The following is a 23,312-nucleotide window of genomic DNA, read 5'->3' as shown; positions in this document are numbered from 1 at the left end:
AGGTTGGATTTTTCCTATTTTTTTTAATTAAGGCATTAATTTCAATTTCCAAAAGATGATTTTTTATTCCTCTTTTTAGTCAACTTTAGCATGGGTGTCTAAACTTATGCATAGCACTGTATATCGCGTTTCTCAGGAGCTAATTACCCTCCTCCATCCCCAGCTCCTCCCCTCGTCCAGTCAGGGCTTGGCCTTCCAATATTCCTCTTCAAATCAAACTCATTTTTTAACTTTTATACAATAACTTATTTACACTGTAAAAGAAGTTGCTGCCTTAAATTTGTAAGTACAACCAACTTGACTACATTTCAACTTAAGTTATATTAAACTGACTTAAAAGAAATGAGTTGAATTTTGTATAACTTAACTCAATAACACTTTAGATGTATAATAATGTAAAACATACGTTGTCAGGGCTTATCGATCATATATATTTTTTTACAGTGTACTGTAGCTAATATTTTTCGGTAGTCCCGCAAATAATTTCTTTCTCCCGCTTTCAGCGGATACAATATTCCCTCCCACACTGCGAGTCCTGCGAGAGTGCAGACCAAGCCTATTCTTATATATATATATATATATATATAAAAAAGATATAATAATAAAATAAAAAAATGCATAATCAATTATTGTGAATTTTATATTAACAACATTTCATAGATCTAGCTGATGCCAAAAAGTTTAAGCTTTAAAGCAGCATGCGTGTCTAGAAAAGATTTTTCATTGAAGAAACAATCAACAATGCATGCCATTTTAACGATTGATCTCGATTGCCTGTGCTTGTGTCAAAACACAAGGCATTTTATCTTAGATGTTTACTGTATGCTGAGCATTAACCTGACCCTGTGGTTTATGGCTGTATTCGTTTCGCTTTATTGTGACAGTGTGTCCTTCAGATGCGGCTGTATAATTTCACGGTTGCTGTTTGCCACATAGTTAGACATTAAATTTAAAAGATACTTTCACGTAAGTGGTTCAGAGAGAGGCAGTGAAATATTTATAAGGGGAAGTTCACAGAGGCTAAGACAGAGAAGTGAGATTTCCTTGATTTCCCACAAACAAATACTTAAACGCACAATCAATCAGATTTAAAAAAAACACATTCAGCTCCACTGTAGACAGCTGATTACCAAATATTCATTGTTGCAAAAGTAGCATTTGACAGTTAAAAAGCTGTGGGAACAACACCAATGTATTTATGTGTACACCACTAGTAAAAAGTAGCTTGTTATGAGAAATCTAGACTGTTTTGAGAACAGCTTTGCTGTGTTTAGTTACTTTCTCCCCCAACACTGCACAAAAATGAAAATCTTGCCTGTGCAATTGATCTGAATGTGACATTTGTTAGCTCTCCCAAAGGTCTGACTCTTTTTTTTTTCACTGCAAATATTTGGAGTCAGGTAGATGAAATGAGGCCTGTGTGTACAGAATGAGTGAGACGCTATCAGCGACTGACTCCTCTAAACCACCTGCTCTCCTCATGAATAATGCACAAGACTATGTACTATTCACACACTCACCTCAGATGGCAATTTTACCTGCATGCCATCTGCCTGCAGTGGGACCCTTCCCTGCTCCGTGCACAGCCTTGTCTTGGTACTTGGTGTGTGTGTGTGTGTGTTTGTGCTCGGCAAGTAACAGAGTTGTTTTTGTCGACAACAATTTCATAGGCATCGCTCCTGTTCCCTTTTGTTGCAGTAAATTACAGCATTAAAAAGAGAGAGAAAAACAACTTGCTACAATTAAAAAACTGTGATTGGGGTGTTTGTTTACAATGGCACGAGCAGCTGCACACTGGTCTAATTGTGCAAATGAAAGTGGAACCGCTGAGGCCAGTTCATTTGTTGTTTCCTAATTGATTAGATTTCCCTAAATCAGAAATTGCAGTGCGTCTTCAAAACTTTTCATCCGCTTTGTCTCTTTTCTGTTTAATTGCTTTGATTCACATGATGTGCACAGCCAGCTCATTAGACACTTTGCAATTAGTGCTATGACTGGTTAAAGGTGATGTGTGTAATTTAATAAGTTAAATACTTTTTCTGTTCCCAGCTTAATATGCAGAAATAACTATAACAAAGTTATTTGTATATGGTTTACTCAAAAATGTGCTAAACCATGGTAATGCCATGGTAAACCATCCCAATACGGCAACATTTTCTCAAATGGTGTGCGTTTGGGGCAGGACTATGTGCGTTTGGTTGACCCATGGCAGACAGAGGAAGTATTCTGAAAAACTGGTGCCAGTTTTTTGGCGCCCATGGCAAAGAAAATAAGAAATTAATCTGTAAAGTCAACATAAAAAAAATAAAATAATAATTCTTAGTGCGTGTTCTTGGCCTTATTGTGAGAATATTATTCTAAATGCCTTCTGAATTTTGAAAAATGTTTTTGGCTGTAGGATCAAAATGTCCAAAAATAAGTTTTTGTTTTTTTACTTTTATTTTTTAATTAATCAACATCTCATTAATTTGGTAAAAGTTACATTTATAATGGTACAAAAGATTTATTAAAAAAAAAAAAGAGTAAAAAAACAACACAATATTTTTAACATCGACAATAATAATAACAAGAAATGTTTTTTTTAACACAGAATCAGATGATCTCTGAAGGATCATGTGAAAAATGGAGTAATGGCTGCTGAAAATTCAGCTTTGATCACAGGAATAAACTACTATTTTAAAATATATTAAAATAAAGTAAATTTACTTTAAATTGCAATAATATTTCACAGTATTACTTTCTTGCTGTATTTTCGACCAAATAAATGCAGCCTTGGTGAGCATTAGAGACTTTCACTCCGAGTCCGAACAGTAGCGTATATTTAAAGTTCGTTCCTTGTCAAATCTCATCAAAGTATGTTCTCAGTGATGCCTATTATCTTAATGGTATTTTATGCTGACCCTGTAATTTTTTTCTGTCCATTGCGATTGTTGCTTGTCGCATACAATTTGACCACAGGCAGACTGTGTAAATGGCAGTGCTCCTGGTTGTTGATTGGTTCTTCATTTGGATGGCCATCATAGGATACTGTAGGTCACACTACAGGACTGTGACCTACATTTTTCCCAGAAATTCTAAGATAAGATTCGAAGAAAGTCTAAGATTCGACAAAGGCAATTAATGTTCTGTAGGTGAGCATGACACATTAAGCAGTTTAAGACTGCCCTTCATTGAAAGAAATCCTTTACAATCCCCAAAATGTGTCTTAGACAGCGACATTTGCAGATTTACCTAACAGAAGGCCATACTGGTGGATAATCAAGACAGGGACAGGCACAACACTACCCAAATTGACAAAATAAACAGACATGAGGGCATTTTTAAGAGCAGTAATCCGGTTTAAAGCAGTCAGGGTGTATTGAAATCAGCTAGGTCACACTATTAATTTGTAATCTGTGTCTTTCATCCTCTTCTGCTCAGTACCAGAGTGTCCCACAGCTCTAATTAACTCCTCAAACATTATTCTCAGCCCTAGGGAAAGACTCTAAGTGCTGAATGAAAAGAATATCAAAGATTAGCACCTCCATTTTCACCAGTGCCCTTACTGATGCCCACTGGGAGGAAGCAGTGAGACCACACCCACAGCGATGAGAACTCAATGTATTAATCTGACCTTAACTCACTGAGTGTAGCTGTAACCACAGAAGTCTCCTAAAGGTGCTTTCATGCATTTCCAAATGCCAATGAATGATGTTAGCTAACAGCGTTATTTGTACACATGGCCGCGGGAACTGAGGGTGCTGCAGCCCCCCCTGACGACATCTGTTTCACTACATTGGAATTTAAGATGACATGACTCTAAATAACTTTTTTTTTTCAACATGTTTTTTAAGAACACCTTCTACCTTTTTGAAATTACTCTAACGATTATTTCATTTTTATATGTTGTCGAATATGGTTTTGTAACTTTAAAAGAAACGAATATATCATAAGGCAAAAGCTGATCTCGCATGGAGTGATTGACGTGACACTGGTTGAGGACCAGCATCTCAGAACTGATTTGACACACATTTAATGCATGTGAAAAAAATAAATATAGATGTCTTGATAAAAACATTCTTTGGCATTAGGTGCTGTTCACACAAAACGTGTTTTTGCCCTCATCATTGGGTTCATTCCCCTCTGCTACTTTTCCGATGTTTTTCAGTGTGAACGCAACAAGGCGTGTTTAACTGTTGCGCTCGCGTCTCGCGCATGACACAGCAACGCAGCACTCAAGGTAAAATAAGTTCAACGGAAAGTCAACGAAAACGCGCCTCAAGACCTTTCATTTTTCCCCGTTCCACTGCCCGCGTTTGGCGTCTTGCGTTTTCACTTTGAAAGATTATGCTTTCTGTGTGAACCGGCACTCCTGAGTGAGTAAGGTAAGATGCAGATTTGTGTGCTGTGCTTTTTAAAGTGTATCATGAGTTCAGAGCGTTCTCACATAATTCTGTTCTCGTTCATTTGTATGTTCATCTTTTTGTTTGGGCTGTTTAATATTGGGATTTAGTTTAAAATACTCTACCATAGCCACCCCCCCCCCCCCATTAAGCCCCGCCCCCAGCACCCCCCTGATAAAATATGTTCCCGTGGCTATGTTTGTACATGTACATTTCTGAAATACATAACTTAGACACAGTCAGCTCTGATAACAGATTACCCTAAAGTGTAATGTAGACACATGTTTTTTTCTGTAAAGCTGCTTTGAAACAGTATTGTGAAAAGCGCTATACAAATAAATGTTAATTGAATTGAGTTCTTGCTGTTTTGTCACCGTAAAACACTGTCAGCACATTTTAAAATGCAGAGGTTGAATTTTGGGTACATCGGTCTGGGATTGCATTTGTCAGCACCTGACAAGGCTTGCCAAATTGGCAGCTGTTTATGCACTTCATGTTTGGCAAACAGCAACCTGGTAACATACACTTGGCATCATACTCGAATGGATGTGCTTTTTTGGGCTTGCTCTGTCTGGTAGACCTCAGACCTGAATTAGTCTGTTTGGTTTGTCCTCAAATCCTGGCTAATGATGAGATTGAATGAGTCTAGTTTAGATGGTAGATTAAACCAAACTTTCAGGCATCTGTCCTGACAGAGCTGGTCCACATATATGACAGGATTTTTAACGCTCTATTTGTGTCGTATCACACTGGAGGATATGTGCCAGGGCAAAACGCCCTAATTAGTTCTTTCTCCATCAGCAACTGTCCATATTGGAGTGATCCCACCTACATACAGTGGTGCGATCACACTAGTGAAATTTTGCGGGCAAAAAAGGACTATCGTATTATAGCAACACAGAAGTCAGCTTTCTGTTGATCAATGTGGTGATTTTACAAAATTTTCATAATTGTTTTTTTCGCTCTTATGCAAACCTCCCAGCCCTATATTGAAACTATTTCAAATCTGATTGGTCAAGCAGTATTCCAAGAGTGTTTATAGGCTACAACAGTTGGGTTCCGGGAATAAAAAAAGGGGCTGGACTAATTGTTGGATAAAAGTAAAAATTTCGCATTTAAATAATTTCCATAGGAATCCACAGAACCGCGAGTTTCTTAAAGGAGTCATAACACAAGTTTATTTGATTCAGATGTACTGATAATATACAATCTTATTCTTTAAACGTATTACCTTTTAAAAGTGCATCACAATCGGTTTGTTCTACCGCGCTGTTGTTACTTCCGGGAACAATTGAGAGGCTCTACGAGCCGCCATTGCTGTAAAAAAAGCGTTCCATTGTTGTCAATGGAGTTGTCGCAACTCTCTCTCTATATGGCTCTGCGCCGCAGGTAACGCTTTAGCATATCATTCCAAAATGACATCATGGCGCAAGTTATGAATGAACCCAACCTGGCCGCGACCGGCTTTCCGGCCAGTGTATAAGTGTATTTGGGCGAACGTGAACTGAACGTACCGCATTACTGCCTGATGAACGTTACTGTGAACTCGTTCATTCTGGTATCTGTGAACGCCACGCTCTCTCAGTTTAACTTCGTTCAGTAGGATGCCAGATTTCTATAAAGCCTTCCAGGCGAAAACCCACCTAAAACACACCGTAAACCGGCCTTAATATGTAGCGGAAAAACATCCAATCTGGCAACACCAGCCACCAGACTCTCTTGTTCGATCTCGTTCATCAAAATGAACAAATCTTTTTTCGAGTCATTTCGTTCATTTAAGGGGCTTTAAATGTTACTATTAACTGGCAAATTCCCCGAACACATCCACCTACGCAATCTTGATCATATTCTGAATTAAGAAATCATTATAATGCAGTCAAAAATCGTTTACAGGGAACATAAATAATTACTTCACCTCGAGTCTTTCGTTTATTTCTCTAGTGACAGACGCAATAGCATACAATAGCCGCATTAGCAGTTAGCTGCTGTTTGTTACACACAGTACAGCAATAAAAACAGTCTTACCGTTTCAATTGCAGGCAAGTCTCTGATTGTTGGAATGCCGCTTTTCCCGAGCTTTGATGACAACTTCGCCTGATATTGCCCCAAATTTGAGAAACAAAACAAACCAGCGTACAATGTTTAGCACAGCACAGACACAACGTTAAGCCAGTGGGAAGGGTTGAAGGAACCGCGTCATTAAAAATGAATTTAATCCACTGGTCCCTGATAGCTAGGTCCGTTCATGGTAGAGAAAACACATTTACATGTTGATTCTGGCAGTCAACAACAGAGCAACTCACGTGTGCACTACGTTTCTGCATCTTTCTCGACTGAACTGAATATGAGGGGGAGAGGGGCAGGGCTTCCTGCAGCGGTGTCCATATATGGTATATCAAGACGGGGCAGAAATCAAAATCTCGTTTTTTAGTGCGCGTGCACGTGGGCTATTTTACAAACCCTGAGGTAAACAAACGCTTCACTTTTAAATATCGGCTTCCAGGCCAGTGTATAATCATTATGCAATCATAACATACATTGATTCTCGTGGAAAAGTGAAAATTGCAGGTTATGACTCCTTTAACATGTAATGACAGACCTGTTGTGAAATTCGAGGTTGTTAATTGATGGTATATGCTCTTGTTGATGCCATCCCATCCTTTCACTTAATTTCAACTTATTTTTAAGATAATCATGTTTAACAGCAGGATTTGTGGTGAAAAGCTACATTACCCATGATGCTGTACAGAAAGAGAGTTGTGGAGAGCACGACTTGGTTAAATATGTTTAAATGTGCAAAAAGTGTTATGATGGCTGATTTGTACTGAAAAATGTGGGCCGTCTGTCTTCTGTTAGCGTGGTCAGGGCTAAAGGTCAAGGGCATGACTACCTCCAGGCTGGCCTCGGCGTCTCAGCGAGCAAGAGCAAACTTGCTAAAGGTCATGTTGTTACAGTTCTCCACTGAAAGGTTACAGAGATACGTGGCCTCGAGCCAAGACAGATCACTCATGCAACTGTTTCATGTTTTGCGTCATCTCAAATGTTGTGAGAGCCTCTAAACATTAGCAGAGTGAGGGTGGGAAAAACAAAAAAGCAAAAAACAGCTGCTAAATGTCAGTTGTGTGTCTTAAATTATGTTTTATTATAGCCTACGTCTGAAGGAAGTGAGGTGTTGTCTATTGTTTTAATAGATTTCGACCTTGTACTTGAAAAGTTTTCACATATTTAAAGGGGTAAGTAAAAAATGACAGGGTTTTCATTTTAGAACTATTCCTTTAAGATTTCACACAATTAATATGTTGGAAATATTTCATATGTCAGTTCCTTTACGTCACATGAGACTTTCCTCTCTTTGTTTTCTACCTCTCAGTGGGAGAGTTATTGAGGACGGTTTAGGAGAGACTGGAGCTAATTTTATATTTTGCTCGTTGAGTTTAGAGAGAGGGAGGGATGTACACACAGGAAGGAGAAACAGAGGAGAAGAGGAGATGGGAAACATACAGAGAGAGAGCTCAACTTTCATTAGACAGACCAGACCCCAGGAGAGACCCGTCTCCATCAGACGCCACTGACCACAGAGGAAGGCGGAAGAACTCACTTCATCGCTCTATTAAGTCCACATATGATCTTGCTGGTTTTGATCAAATCATCGCAACACACACAAAGTGTCTCAGTAGCAGTATCACCAAACAAAAAGAACAAGAAGATGTAAAAACGACCCTCTTTGCATAACCTTTTAGCCTACAGAGTAAAGAAGCTTGGACCAATTTATTAAATTATATGATTTAGTCTATTTTTTTTTTAAAAGGTACAAGTAGTCAATGTCAATTGCTGTTTGTAACCCATTTTACTTCTGTAATGTGATGTATTGAGTGAAGCTTACTATTTACAATAAGATCAGGAATGTGCATTAAAAAGTATATTTATTCATGTAAAGTACATTTAAAATCTAATATTCTAATATTTAAATCCTTTGACCTAAATACAATTTTTGCTCAAAAAATGTCTAACAAAGAAGTTTAGAGGTAAAATAAAGGCTAAAATGATCCGATTTCATAAATCTACTTCATAATAATTGAATTAGTGAATTAAACTTCATTAATAGCTCATTGTTCAATGTGTGTTGCCTAATTCAGTAAGGTGAGTAGAGGGAATGAAGTAAACATGTACTTTTCAAATTAGATATCTGTTGTTGTTGTTGTTGTTGTTGTTTGTTCTTTACCTTTCAGAAACTTGAAAAGAGAATTGAAATGCTGCAATGCACATGTTATGCTAGAAACACTGCTTTACTTCTTTACTCATTATTAATTATCCTTCAAGTTTTGTCTTGCGAGTTACCTCAGGGTTGAACTTTTAACTTCAGCTGAGTATATTTTGGTGGATTGACTCCATTTTGAAACCTTTTTTTCCAGTGTATGTTTTAAAGTTTTATGTTTTCAGCTTCAGTGCTGATGACTGTGGCATTGTGGCTAGTTGTAGGTGTCTCTCAGCAGTTTGTTATTCATAAGCGCTCTTAGCAGGAAATATGCAAAATAAGAGACATTTCTGAATAGCTGGAAGCACATCTCGAAAATATTCTTTGCATTAATGGTAGACCTGTCCAAAACTTAACATATTTCCAGTGTAGAGCGAGTAGGATGGAAACAGCATGAATTGTCCATGAAGGACTTTGAAGAGCCTGTCTTAGGCCTAAAACTACTGTGCAATTTATTATTAGAATTTACTATAATATATAGGCCTATGTAATTAATATTAATTATTTATATTTTATATAAACATGTCTAGACTTCCCGTTGGCTAGTAGCAGCTACACTGGAGATGTTGATGCCATACATTCTTATTTTATAATAATCATTACCAGGCTCCTAGTTAGCACTATTTTTCCTGAATGGTGACACCTCAGTGATCACCTTTTGCATTCACATAGTTTTGGGCCCTCTTGGGATTTCCTAACTTGACACGTTTCATTAATCTTAAATGTTTGTCATCAACCACATATGTGTAAAAATAGAACCAGATTTGCACCTACAGTTTTGGAGCAGTTTCCCATGACTGATTTCCCATGGATCTTGACCCTTTCTCCTGATTATAGAGAGAAGAGTGATGAGGGATGGGGATGAGAAAATGAGGCAGGAGAAGATGGCAGAGATCAAGAAAGCAGAGAGAGAGAACTAGAGACAGGGGCTGGCAGGCCATGCTTCATGCAAAATACAGATGAATAATGTATCCTGCCTACCTAGAGTAATACAGATCCATTTCTCTGACTCTTTCTTCCTCCTCCTCTTATGCTGTGGATTGTTGGAGACCTTAATCAGGTAGTAAATGACCTACTCTACTGTCTCATATGTGCCCTGAGCCAAGACGACCCATGGGGTCATGTTTTGGCTAGCATGCTGCAACTATACCATCTGGACCAATAAAGTTATTTTGTACTAACGGCCATTCAAAATTCTGGCTAATATTTCATTATATTATAATAGATACAAGTGCCTGATTCTTTTTCTTAAAAGCAAAAATGGCAGATTTCAACATTGTGTTCAATAGTGGTTGGTTATACATAGTCAATATTTGTCTCTTTTTTAAAAAAATATCAGCATAAGCTTTTCTGTTTGGCCGGACTTTTATTTTGACAGTGCTGAGAACACCAGCACTTGAGTGCAGATTTATATACATATATGTGTCACATAATGCAATCTGGTGATTGGTCAGTGTCGGTCGGTGCAGTGTGAATTGGTATCGGTGGTTCTGTGTAGATCCTTTCACATCCATTGAACTTTTCCCATGCACAATAGGTTGTTTATAATGGAAAAAAGTTTTTTCTGATTATTAAAATATTCTTTACACTAAGAAAAAAAAGATTATTTTAAGAACTGTTTGGGGGAACCCTAAATGTTTTTTCTAATGAATTTCTACTTACAAACAAAAAACCTTTATTGACACCTTTATTTTTAAGAGTATAATATATATAATATAAGAGTGTAATTTGGTTTTATATCAGCCACCTTGCTCTCTTGATGGCATCAGCATTGAAAAATCCATTTTGGTCAACCACTAGATCACGATTATGCTTTACAAAACTCTTAAAATCCCATTTGAGTTCTTTTGAATTCAAGGGAGTCGGTTCATTTACAGAATCCAGATTTTGCACTGAAACAGAACTGAATTCACAACTGAACTGTGTTTAGCTCCTGTGTGAACATGCCAAACCACTTTTCCAAATATTTGTCAAAAAGCATAGCTCGTGTTTTCACATTTTATTATACATTAACCTCAAGTTTGATGCAAATAAATCATTTTTGAGTTGCATCATCAGCATTACAGTGTTAAGCTACAGCGTGATAGTAATAATCATGACTGTGGAATATGCAAGTGTTTCTGTCTCACTTAAACAAGCGGGGAAATTAAATAAATCCCAAATCAACAGCTCTTCAGTGTGTGTGTGTGTGCGCGCGTGTAATGTGACCGCCAGAGGCACGGAAAAGAAATAAGCACCACAGCTGGCCGATGTGCTATTCTGTCAGGAAGCCTGTGGAGAGGCCCTTAGCAGATCTCTCTCTCTGTCTCTGTCTCTCACTCTTTCTTGTCCTCCTGGTTCTCTTATGAAAATATACCATATCTGGACAGGCCCTCAAATCAGGCTAATTGTGACACGCTGCAATTAGGAGCGAACAGAAAAGAATGCTAAATTTGCAGAGTTGAATCGAGCTAGATACCCGTCGATCTCTATTTCTCTCATCAACCACCAAACTGTGCTGCACCGTGTCCTAATCATGCGCTAAATCACATCTATTACATTTTAATCCATGACTTCTCTGGGTGTTTTGTTGCTATTTTCATCATTTCCCTTTTAGATAGAATTAAAAAATGACTTCACTCTCGAAACTTGACTGGTTAGGACATGCATTTCTCTTCCATCCTGCCATCGTCCCTCTCCTTTACCTAGTACATCACATTTGAACATTTTTCATCTCTCCTGAAGTCTTGTTGTCTGGCAGCGGTGGTGCTGGAGATGTTGACCTCTGGTCTGTGAGTCATCACTTCTTCACTTTAAATAAATACAGATTATTCATCTATCATGTCCTCTCCAGGGTTGTCTATATATGTGTGTGTGTGTGTGTGTGTACAGTTTTTCATTAGCTCCCCTATGAGTCCCCTCCCTGCACAAGGTGATCTGTTATTACCTGTCTAACCCTGGGGTGCCGTGATGGATGTCAGTTTGTGAATTATTTCTCACTGAGCTAAACCTTTATTCAGTCTTCTGCTCAGATCGCAGTGAGCAAGGGCTCACGAGTGACTCTTATCTGTTGTCTTTAGGTATTTAGGTTACACTTCTTCAAGTGACATTCTTAGTTCACATTTTGGTGAAATATTGCAGGGGGAAAAAGGTACATTGTCTGTTGTCAGTAGTGTATTGATGTTTCAAGCACAGCTCACACAGAAGTTACTTTCAAACCAAGCAGCTTGGTCAACAAAGGGAATCAGTGTGACCAAATTGAACCCCGTTGCGAAATCAAGAGAACAAAAAGAATTTTGTATTCTTAGTGAAATGGCGCCTTCAGTCAATTTCCTACATCATGTATATAAAAGAATTTATATATATATATATATATATATATATATATATATATATATATATATATATATATAATATGAAAAATGTAATAATAAGAAATGGATTTAAGGAGGCTTTTACAAAACATTGGGCTTCTACAACACCATAACATGATGGTGCCGACTTTGCTGTCTAAAACAAAAATGTATTCTCATTTCTGAAGAGTCTTCATTTCCTATTAAACCTCCAGAAAGAATTCCTACAACAAAAGTTGCTTATTGTCATCTGATCGCCTTTAAAAATAGACCTAATTGTTCCTTCACGGATCTTGTGTGTCTGAAGGCAAGAGTTTAGCAGTTGCTTGCTCTCATCATCTGTTTCAGACTGGTTCAGATTACTGTATGTTAAATTAGTGTTGAATGATGTACGCAGCTTTCATCGCTTTCTGTACTTTTCACCAGTGTTTAGATGTAAATAGCTATCTTCCACTCTGAAACACTGCAAATAATCATTATTTGTCACTTTGACTGACTGGATTGTATTTTTTCCGTCATTCTCTATTTTTAACCGTCAGTAAAACGTAATGCTTGGTAGTTTTTTATGTGGCATTAATATTACAAGAACTTCTGTGAAAAGGGCTGTTTTCTCTTCCCAAGCGCTGCGTTTTGGCTTTTTCTTCTTTATTCTTTCTATTCATAGCTTCATGTTGAGTGCTTCTGCTAAAGTTTGAATGCTCCATATGTTGCTGTGGTTTTGACTGTCTCTCACCTAGTTTCATCTTTCTCTTCCAGGAGCCCAAGGCCAGTTCCCTCTCGTCCAGAACATGACTGTGACAGAAGGAGGAATAGCCAACTTGACCTGCCGTGTGGAACACAATGACAACACCTCCCTCCAGTGGTCAAACCCTGCACAACAGACACTCTTCTTTGGGGACAAGAAAGGTGAGCGAGTGATTGCCACTAAACTCACAGGGATTCGTATCTTTGTCTTGGGTGTTATCAGGTGGACGAGGGACCTCAACTGAATGAGATTTTTAATGGAGGAACTTTAAGGGATTGCGCTCTTTTACTACTGCTAAGATTGTGATGAGAGATTGCTAAAATCTTGTATAAACTGTGGGAATTCTGTTTCAAAACCTAGTCAGCTCTGTTTTAAGCATTTTAAGGCACCATAGGTGCACAAAGTGTGCTCTAAACTTCCTTTTGAAACCGCCTTTATATCAGGAATGCCCCTATGATGCCTTAAAATTATATGCTAAGTCGTAAGATACCTTGTTTCGGCCTAACTATTTTAAGTCTATTAAATCCAAGATGGTGGATAAGTTCAGAGAAAAGCTTACTCCAAGATGGCTGATGAACTGAGGGAAAAAATAAGCCCAAAATGGCGAGCAAGCTCAATGAAAACATAAATCCAACATGATGAATAAGCTCAGTAAAAAACTAAATGAAAAAATAAATGAATAACTTCAAGATGTCAGACAATTTTAGTGAAAAGCTAACTCCAAGAAGGCGGAAGAACTGAGGGAAAATAAATAAATCCAAAATGGCGGACGAGCTCAGTGAAAACTTAAATACAACATGGTAAATACATTCAGTTCAGTAACAATAATAAGTAAAACCAAGATTGCAACAAAGCTTATTAAAGTACTCTCTTGCTTCTTTTGAAATCAGTTTTGAATTGAATCCCAAAGCTCTGTTTGTAAGCTGTAGGGGAGAGTGGGGTGAGTTGTGCCAGTTTTTACTCAAAGTGACTTTAAAGTGAGGCCATGACAGTAATGCCTTCAACTTAAGGATGTACATGTATTTCAGGATGTTGTGCATCCCTGAGAATAATAACTTTGGATCTGAAATAAATAGTTTCAGAAATATAGCTTTTGGGAAAAAAGTGGTCTCATGGCACAACTTGCCCCTGGTGCGGGGTAAGTTGTGCCTTTTGGGGAAATATGTTGGGGTAAATTGTGCCAGTGCTTTCTGAAGTAAAACAGAACATTTTACTGTTATGAACCGTATGCTATATGAAAGCAAGACAAATTCAATACAAAATGACTAATTTAAGGTTTATTTAGATATTGTCACCCTGGAATACCATAGCATGCGTTTTTCCTACTATGGTCAATTGCATAGGGATTTTGTATTGAACACAACTCTGGATCACAGTGTCACAGAGACAAGGGGGCGGGCTCATTTTACTCAGACGACCAATCAGTCTCTCAGGATCATTGTGAAGCTATCAAGCTACGCCCTAGCAACCATTTAGAGCACCATAGCAACACAATATATGATATTTGTGATTCATTTCAGGCAAAAAAGGCATTGGCAATAGATGCCTGTTGACAGAACACTGTCTGTCAATTATGTAACATAAGAATAAAGTTACTAGGCTAATTTCTAAACATCCTATTGTGACTTAGGCCACTTAAAAACTGAATAAAACTTCTCTTTATTAACATAGTGCAAACTCAAAACTGAAATCAGTGTTAGCTAAATTAAACAAATAGCAGGTAGGCCTAAGTCAAACACTGATGAGGCCAGCCCATCTCCTCACTTCTCAAGATTATCCCCTGTGAGTATGTAGGTCTCTAGGTGGTCTGGATCTGGCACAACTTACCCCATGCCCTTTGGCACAAATCACCCCAGACCTACAAGTTTGAATAATTAGCATGATCCAGCAGTTAAGAGCTAACATCATGCTAACTGTATAGACTCATTGTGTAGCCTACTAAAGCACTAAAACATGTGTGAAATGTTTTCAAACTTGTCTATAATTGTCCAGACACTACAATCAAAAAACCTTAATCATAGAAAATTTACTTTGAAAGGGAAAAAACAGTTTTTTGCACTAAAATGTGCTTAACTCTCATGCCATGTACCTCTCTTCTTTGGAGGATGAGTAAAATTGATTGCTTTTCAAAATTATGTGGTCACATGACCAAATTATTCTATGGTTTTCCAGAACAAGGGGTGGAACTACTTCCCCCCCTGGCACAAATCACCCCACTCTCCCCTACCGATCTAGAGTGTTCCAAATCGTTCACTTATAAAGCTCCATGACAGTTAGGGTGTTGCCTTTGAAGGTGGCTGGCTATGTAGGCGGTCTTGAGAGAAAGCTTCAGAATCCCATTTGTATGTACAAAGATTTACAACTGTATCTCATTGTCTGAGTTAAAGGGTGGATACATCATCTGGATTTTCTTCCACACCAGGCTGGTTGTTGTAAAATGGCTTTGTGTTCACCTGTTGTATGATTGGTTGGCTATAAATTCCTGTAGAGAATCAATATTAGGCCCAGCAAAGCTTTATAAGACACACTTTTACCTGTAAACACCCTTAATCAAGAGCAGACGCAAAATCAACAACTAGACAATCTCCCAGACTCCCACACATACAGTCATGAGAGCACATGAACGCACATACATGGGAAAGTGGGACAGCAGCTTGATTAATGTTGTGGAATACTAACAGATTACATTTGATAAATGAGGTATGGGAGGTGAGCCATTTAAGGGACTCTCCACTGCAACGTTAAAGATATCTACTGTTCCCAGATCAGATCAATACAGAGCAGGAGCGTTATCACAGACTCGGCAAATGCCCCATTCATTATGTCAGCAGAGCTTTTCGCGTGGAAGTAATCATGGGACGTATTCGATACACCCGGCGGATTGGATTTTATAATGATATTGTGGCGCTCCATATCTGAGAATTCCCCAGGTTGTTTGTACGGAGATAATAAATGTCCTTTGATTTATAAAAGATCCATGTGTCAAAGATAGCTTAGTGTTTCCTGGCCCACACAGACTCTGACGTGTATGGCGTGATCAGAGAATACATGGAAGGAGAATAACAATTAGCTTTGAATGTCTGATTTATGCGTTCAGGTGGTGACTTTGTGTTCAGAGGCAACTGACTTCCATCTCTACATAGAGCATAGAGCAGACAGAAACATGAAATCCCACTGAGTGGTTTAGAATTTTCTCCCCAATTTAGAAAAAACTGTGGCTTGTTAGTTCATGTCTTGAACAATTTTACATTAAGAAGATGAAAATTCTGTCAACATTTAATCGGCCCCATGTCGTTCCAAAACTGGATGTCTTTTCTATTGTGGAACACACACTGATTACAGTTTGAAGTATTCGGAAGTTGCCACCGACAAGTAGTTTGTACATCCTGGAAACTGAAGCAAAGTGAAGCACGGCACTGTGTTCTTTTATATGTATTATAAGTATTAGTATTATCATTTAATTTATAGTATTCTAATCTAATCTAATTCTAATTCTAATTGTAAAGTAAAAACATTATTTTTCTTAACTAGATTTAAAAAAAAAATTTGTTCAGTAATAATAATGCGTTTTTATTATTCATTTTTTAATGCATTTTGAATCTAAATTTATTTAGAATTTCCCCCAAATCATGCAGCCCTAATCACTGCTAATCAGAACATATTTGGTGTTGAATATGCAGCAATGTGAAGCATGAATTTAGCCAATGAGATTTCCCAGGGGGCGGGGCATGTTTATAATACCTAAGCTCTTAAAGGAATGTTCTGGGTTTGGGGTTTCAAAACCTCTGGCATAATGATGATTACCACAGATAATTATATTATTGCCTCTCTTGTGTTTTTTAAGCAGATATTTGAAGCAATTTTTGTTAAAACACCTACATTAATTACTACTGTTTATTGTTTTCTGATGTGGATGAACTGGTTATGTGTTACTTGTGTTTTTTTTAAGCAGACATTTGAAGCAATTTTTGTTAAAACACTTACATTAATTATTACTGTATATTGTTTTCTGATGTGGATGAACTTGGTTATGTGTTACCAATGTAATTCCTATATTCCATATTATGCAAAAAATGGCCATAGTTTGTTCTTATTGTATTCATATTACTTTATAACTGTTCTTAAGGTCAGACCCAAACTTCTGGCCCATAGAGTCCATAGGTTCTTCATCAAATGCATTACATACTCTGGTTTGAGACAAATCTACTGTACGATGTAACTCACATTAGATTAGATTAATTTAGATAATTGTCTGAGTTAATTGACATTAAGCCACAAATGCTGTTGATTGAGCTTAGCATATAATGAACCTTTTCATTTAAGGAAAGTTAGATTTCAGGCTTGTGGTTGAAAATGATATGACAGGCTCTTTTGCACTTCCATATGTTTTCATTAGCTGTTGTAATACCACACTGATTATTAACGCTTGAATATTTTGTGTCACAGATGATTACTGTAATTTAACTCCTCACCTTGGCCCAGCACTCATCCACACCTGCTTGTTTTTCTACATCAGTCTATGGTTAATTTGTGCAGATATGCTCTCATGCTGTGCCAGCACAGCGTTTCCTACAATTACATTCTCCTGAAGCAGGCTCTGTGGGAGGAACTTTGTGATTGGCCGAGCGGCACCTGCGAGGATGTCCGTGTGTGTTTTTATCCGTGCTGGAGAGGACGGTTGTTTAGATATGCTGTGTTGACTGCAAAAAAAGGTGTGTAGACTAAGTCACTCGATCGCGAGAATGTGCTTTTCATGCCAGGGCGAGGGCTTAATTATTAACACTATGAGCTTCAGATACAACTAAAAAAGTTTCACATTTGGGAAACAGTTTAATAAGAAACACATCCAGAGCAAAGGAGAGGAGGCGATAAGTGGGGGGTGTTGTGAAATCCGCCTGCTAGGGATGGCTTCTGATTTGATTTAGAGCTTGCTGCAATCTAGCTGAACCAGGAGGAAATGTCTCTAGTTTGTACCAGGAGCTGGTTGAATAGTTTATCCTTGCAAGCTGTCAGTCTATCTGATGTCAGTCCTGACAGAAAACATCAATCACTCAAGTACTCACAAATTTAATTTTCTGTTACGCCATATAGATCATTGTTTATTTTAGATTTGGCTCTTCTTTGCAAAAAAAATATTCTTAGTTCTAGAAAATAAAGCCTGTTCATACCAAGACGAATGTTCCGTGCGATAAACATTTTAAGTTCAGACCATCACATACATTCATAAGCCGACAATGCAAAGAAATTTTTGTACAGAGAGGTATGGCTGCACAATTTGGGGGCAAATCTAATTGTATTTTATGAAAATGAAAATTTCCTGATAATTTACTCTCCCCAATGCCATCCAAGATGTCCATGTCTTTCTCTCTTTAGCGGAAAAGAAATTTTTTTTGAGGAAAACATTTCAGGATTTTTCTCTACACAGTGGAGTTGAATGGCAACCAGAATGTTGTAGTTCAAATCAATGCCGTTTCAAAGGGCTCTGAAGTGCTTCAAAGGGCTCTGCACGATCCCAGCTGAGGAATGGGGTCTTATCTGGCGAAACGATCGGTCATTTTCTAAAAATTAATAATAATAATAATAAATTAAAACAAAGATGTCGGATGATTCTGAAGTTGGAAAAGAAAATGAGATGGGATTTTTTCGCCCTTCACTACCTTTTTGAACCGGAGTACACAGACAAATAACTTAGAAAGATGACGTGACGCGTGACCTTTCCAACGTGATGACGCAATGCGTGGCGCGTCGCAGACCAGCTCAAGACGAACAATTGTGGTTAAAAAGTATATACATTTTTATTTTTTTAGAAAATGGCCGATCGTTTCGCCAGATAAGACCCTATTCCTCAGCTGGGATCGTACAGAGCCCTTTGAAACCATAGACATGTATAGAAAGGCTAGATGGCTCAAGGCGGAGTCAGCTGTGTCGTCACTTGGCGGCCATCTTAGGTCAGGAGACTGCGCTGCTGCTCCCTGCTGCTGTGGACGGAAGGTGAGTGACATACGCCAACTAAAATGCTCGTAACTTGCTGAATTCTTGACGGATTTACAAACGGTTTGGTTTCTTACAAACGTTATTAACGTGGCTATAATTCTGAATGCTTAACCCCCTGAGGTCGGCTATCGCGCCGGCGCGATAGGCTCGTTTTTTTCCGTATGAGTGCAAAAAAATAATAAAATAAAAATATTAATTTTTATCTTATATGCTTGTGTTATACATCAATCTATCCTGTTAAGTGTGTATTATTTTTGTGTACACTCACAATAAAAACAAAGTGTTGTGCTTTTCGCCAAATAAAGAAAAATAAACACGAAGCGAGTTCTGCCTTCTCTCTGTCCGTGTAGTCCATTCTGAAACGCGTCCGAAAATGAATCATAACTCAGCGAATACTTCTCACACAGGCACGTGAGATATGTCTTTATGAAGCTTGAAATCTCCTCTTTTAAATGAAGTAATTTATATAAAAAACAAATGTTTTCAACTCATGTAATCCGTTTGAAAGCAAGGAGAGGTACCGTTTTTCCTTCTGCCTCATTATCTCTATAATCAGCTGCGGCCGCCCCGCCCCCGGCGCGATTCACATGTAAATAGTTAGATGATCTAGTATGCAGCGCACCCGCCCCCGATCAATGCCATAAAAAGTTTCTTCATCAGACTTACTGATAGTTCATCGCGTTTTGAGTATGACACGCTTCTCCGGTAATAAAGATGCCCTTCAGATGATTCTGGACGGCGAGGAAGAATGCACCTTTTCCTCAGAGGAAGATTGTAACTCAGACGACGAACGGCAGCATTTTGAAGAGCGAATTCCGCAGAGAAAACAATTTCGGAGTAAGTTTTACTTTAAAGTCTTTTGTCTTTTATTTTTCGTGTTCGCATTTATGAGGAAAAAACAATATTACGTGACAGTTCTCCATTATGGACGCGAGCGCTCTAAAAAATCACTAAAAGACTTTCAAACTTTCACAGAGACCTCAAAACAGAAAGTACAAATCCTTTCTTTAAAACGAATTTCGTTTTGTATCAATTGTATCTTACTTTTAATAATTTTTTCATTAACAAATTTCCTGGATTTAAACTGCAAATTAACATTTATATTTCTTATAATAAAAATGAAAGACCTATGTTACAGACATATGAAAGACAACATTTCGTTGATTAGTTTTGGATAGATTATACATTTTTAATGTAAACTATCTGCCACCTCAAATAAGCTTTTGTTTGCCAATATTTGCTTATGTTAAATATAATATGTTTTGTCAAAAATAAAGTTATCAAATAATCAATCAAATCCTTAACTTTGAAATATGTATGATAAAATGTATACTTTAGTTTTTACAAAGAAAGATTACACTTGAATTGTTGTTGTAATTGTAACCTTTTTAATAAAAAAATATATTTACAAGGTAGATGTAAACAAACTATTAAAAGGTAAATATAAGCCTTTTCTTTAAATAACTTTTATTGTGTTTTATTATTGACAAATTTGGGGAGAGCATAAATATTCCAAAACTGAAAATACAGTATGAGAATTAACTGCACAATTACTAGACATGTTTTCCTTGGATATTATAGGCCAAATTGCAAGCACAATATGAGGAAAAATAAAAAAGAATTGAGATGCTTCCAACTGTTGCTCTTGCATTCTTGTGGCTCAGTGACTCACCTGAATGAATGGCTAATTAAGTATGCAGGCCCCATTGTCTCCTCAGGTGTGAACCACTATATATGCATGACCGTTGACGCCCACTCCGCATATGGCCTTTCCAAACAGAAAGTGCTTTGCAAAATTCAAATCAATGTATTGTGTTATGTGAATGATATGGCAGGGTGATTTTCACTTCATTTTGAAGAAAAAACACTAGGCGATGACATCTTTTAGACAAAAGTCTTATTGGCACATATTTAGAATGTGTTTTATGGCCTTATTTCAGAAACTTTAGTTTTTAGTTTTTTCAATAACCACGCATAAACATTATTCTCTCAGAAATGCAGACATGTACATTCTTGTTGCTCACATTTCATGGTAGCCCTGTTTGTGCTAAATAGTGTGTAATTTTTTTTTTGCCATTAATATGTTTATAAGCAACTGAAAAAAGCAAAAATGTCAGGGCATGTCAGAACATCTCAAGGACCCCAAAAACACCTTAGACCCCAGAGGGTTAAACATTTTGAACATAATTATTCATATGTATACAGTATAATAGCTACATCTCTGACGTTTATAACAAACCAAACCGTTTGAAAATCGGTAGAAAATTGAGCAAGTTATGGTTATTTAAAAGTACATGCACCATGTTATGAGTGAGCGAGCATTCTGTCGTAAGATGGCCGCCGTGTGCGGATGTCGAGCTCCATTGGCCAGCAGCGCGGACGAGACATCTAGCCTTTATATGATATCTATGTTTGAAACACTTCAGAGCCCTTTGAAACATTCTGGTTGCCATCCAACTCCATTGTGTAGAGAAAAATCCTGAAATGTTTTCCTCAAAAAACGTAATTTCTTTTCCACTGAAGAAAGAAAGACATGGACATATTGGATGGCATTGGGTTGAGTAAATTATCAGGAAATTTTCAAACTAATCCTTTAAGTAAACATTTCTACTCAAAAGAGCAGTTTGAGCTTGTTTAAATATGGTGATTTAAGTGTTGTATGAGTATTATTTTTTTACTCATGAATACAATATGTTGTCACATTTTTTTAGGTTAAGACAACAAGCTCTTTATATCTCTATGCACATTCAGAAAACCTGACTGAAGCACATAATATTGAGCAATAAAAAGGGTGTAAACAAAGGAAACAATTTGCATAGAGCTCTTTTTAGTAGGCGCAATTTAAGATTCTTTTTAAAAGTCTTTTAAGTCTAAATTTAAATAGGTAATTGTTACAATGATGGCAATTTGTAAGTCATGAATCATGAATGTTTTTTTTTTATATATATATATAAATAATAAAATAAATAAATATAGCCTGTAGCCCTTTTTTAAAGTTTGTCCGTTGGTCTCCCAGAAGTTTTGTCCCTCTCTCATGTCACTCAGTGATGGGTGTGTGAAGTGCATGTGTGGGAAAAGTTCTCCATTGTGCTGCTTTTTACAGGTTTTGGATAGTTTTGCAGCCTCAAGGAAACTGAAAATGAGGGAAGGGAGGAAGGGAGATTTCAGAAATTTTGTGCATGGCCAAAGGGGGTTTGTGGGAAATATTCACAGCTGCTATTTTTTTTTATCATCTACCAGTGAAGGCCCATAGAGTCCATGCACAGGTGCAGATGTGCGTTTTCAACGAATGGCACTGAGGCGAATCACTGTGGTGCCTCAATTACACATGTACAGCTTTTGTTCTGTACATGTGTGGTCATACACCATCCCACAACTCTCTCGGACTCGAATGTGAGGCTGGAGGACAAGGTGCCCTTGAGAAAGGGACGTAATTACTAGAGTAAAGAGTGTGTGGCTGTAGTCCTCAGACCTCCTCATCCTTCTTCGATCCCACGGCACTGAATTTTGCCACATTCTCAAACAGACAGAACAGAGAGAAAATGAGCAGGATAATTCCTCTTGGCATCTACAGGTGCTCCATTATTCTCCCACTGCCAGTTCACATTATTATTCCTTGCATCTCTTTCTTTACTTGCTTTGCGTGTGTGCATGGCTCTTGGTTTGTAACGGGATGCAATGTGAAATAAGACAACTCCAAACGAGTTGTTTGGGGCAGAACTGCAGGCCTTGCTGCGAAAAAAAAAAAAAAAAAAAAAAGACATACCTGCTTAAAGTGGTGAAGATGTATTTGGAAACATGGTTAACCAGCTCAACCAAGCGTCTATTAGCTTAGCCAAAGAGGTATGGCTGCCACAATTAGGGAGACCAAGAGCTCATACCAGGTTTTTAGTCTGGGGTCTGGCTATATATATGTGACAAGCAGGGTGGGGCCGAGAGCCGTGTGAGTGGAGCGAGTGTTAATGAGCAACACCTGTGATACACACTGGTCTCTAGTCCCACAGAGGAGCTCCGTATGGATCAAATGAGTAGTGATGACAGTGAAGGACGAGAGAGGACCAGGCCTGGGACATTTATGTTGTCGTTTCATTTTAGTTTATGCGGCAGTCCTGCCTCTTTACTCTTGTTTTGTTGTTTATGTTTATTTTATTATTAAAGTTGCTGGCTCGCATAACGCACTGCCATCCGGTCCTCCACCAGCTGGGAGCTGCCCCTCAGCGGACATCAAGACCGAAGTGATTCACAGGTGTCGCTCCACAGCCCTGCTCATCACAAAATACACTACTGTTTAAAGGGGTGGTATAATGTCCTTTTCACAAGATGTACAGTAAAATAGATCTCTGGTGTCCCCAGAGTGTGTATTTGAAGTTTTAGCTCAAAATATCCCACAGATATTTTTATATAGCATGTTCAAGTTGTCACTTTTTGAGGGTGAGCAAAAACACACTGTTTTTGTGCCTGTCCCTTTAAATGCAAATGAGCTGCTGATCCCGGCACAGAGGGCGGAGCTACAACAGCTTGTGTCCTTTCACCTCACACAGACATGCACTGAAAATTTCAATAACTTCTAGCCTTTCATGTTTAAACCGGAGTCAGAAAGATGG

General features: G+C 37.9%; 1 protein-coding gene across 6 annotated transcripts in view; it reads left to right on the top strand.

Annotated features, from left to right (window-relative positions):
- cadm2a (cell adhesion molecule 2a) overlaps nt 1-23,312 on the top strand; it is a 476,687-nt gene that overhangs the window by 373,612 nt on the left and 79,763 nt on the right. For 4 of the 6 annotated variants that reach the window (XM_081353637.1, XM_081353634.1, XM_081353635.1 and 1 more), the window contains one exon: nt 12,726-12,875. In XM_081353637.1, the coding sequence (XP_081209763.1) occupies nt 12,726-12,875 (150 nt within the window). Of the gene's footprint in view, nt 1-12,706; nt 12,876-23,312 lie in introns of all 6 variants that reach the window. The other 2 variants (XM_081353638.1, XM_081353639.1) reach the window with 1 other exon arrangement.

This window comes from Scardinius erythrophthalmus (assembly GCF_964197995.2).
Source record: "Scardinius erythrophthalmus genome assembly, chromosome: 23".
Taxonomy (NCBI): domain Eukaryota; kingdom Metazoa; phylum Chordata; class Actinopteri; order Cypriniformes; family Leuciscidae; genus Scardinius; species Scardinius erythrophthalmus.
Note: the sequence above shows the minus strand (reverse complement) of the source record. Positions and strands in the feature narration are given on the sequence as shown.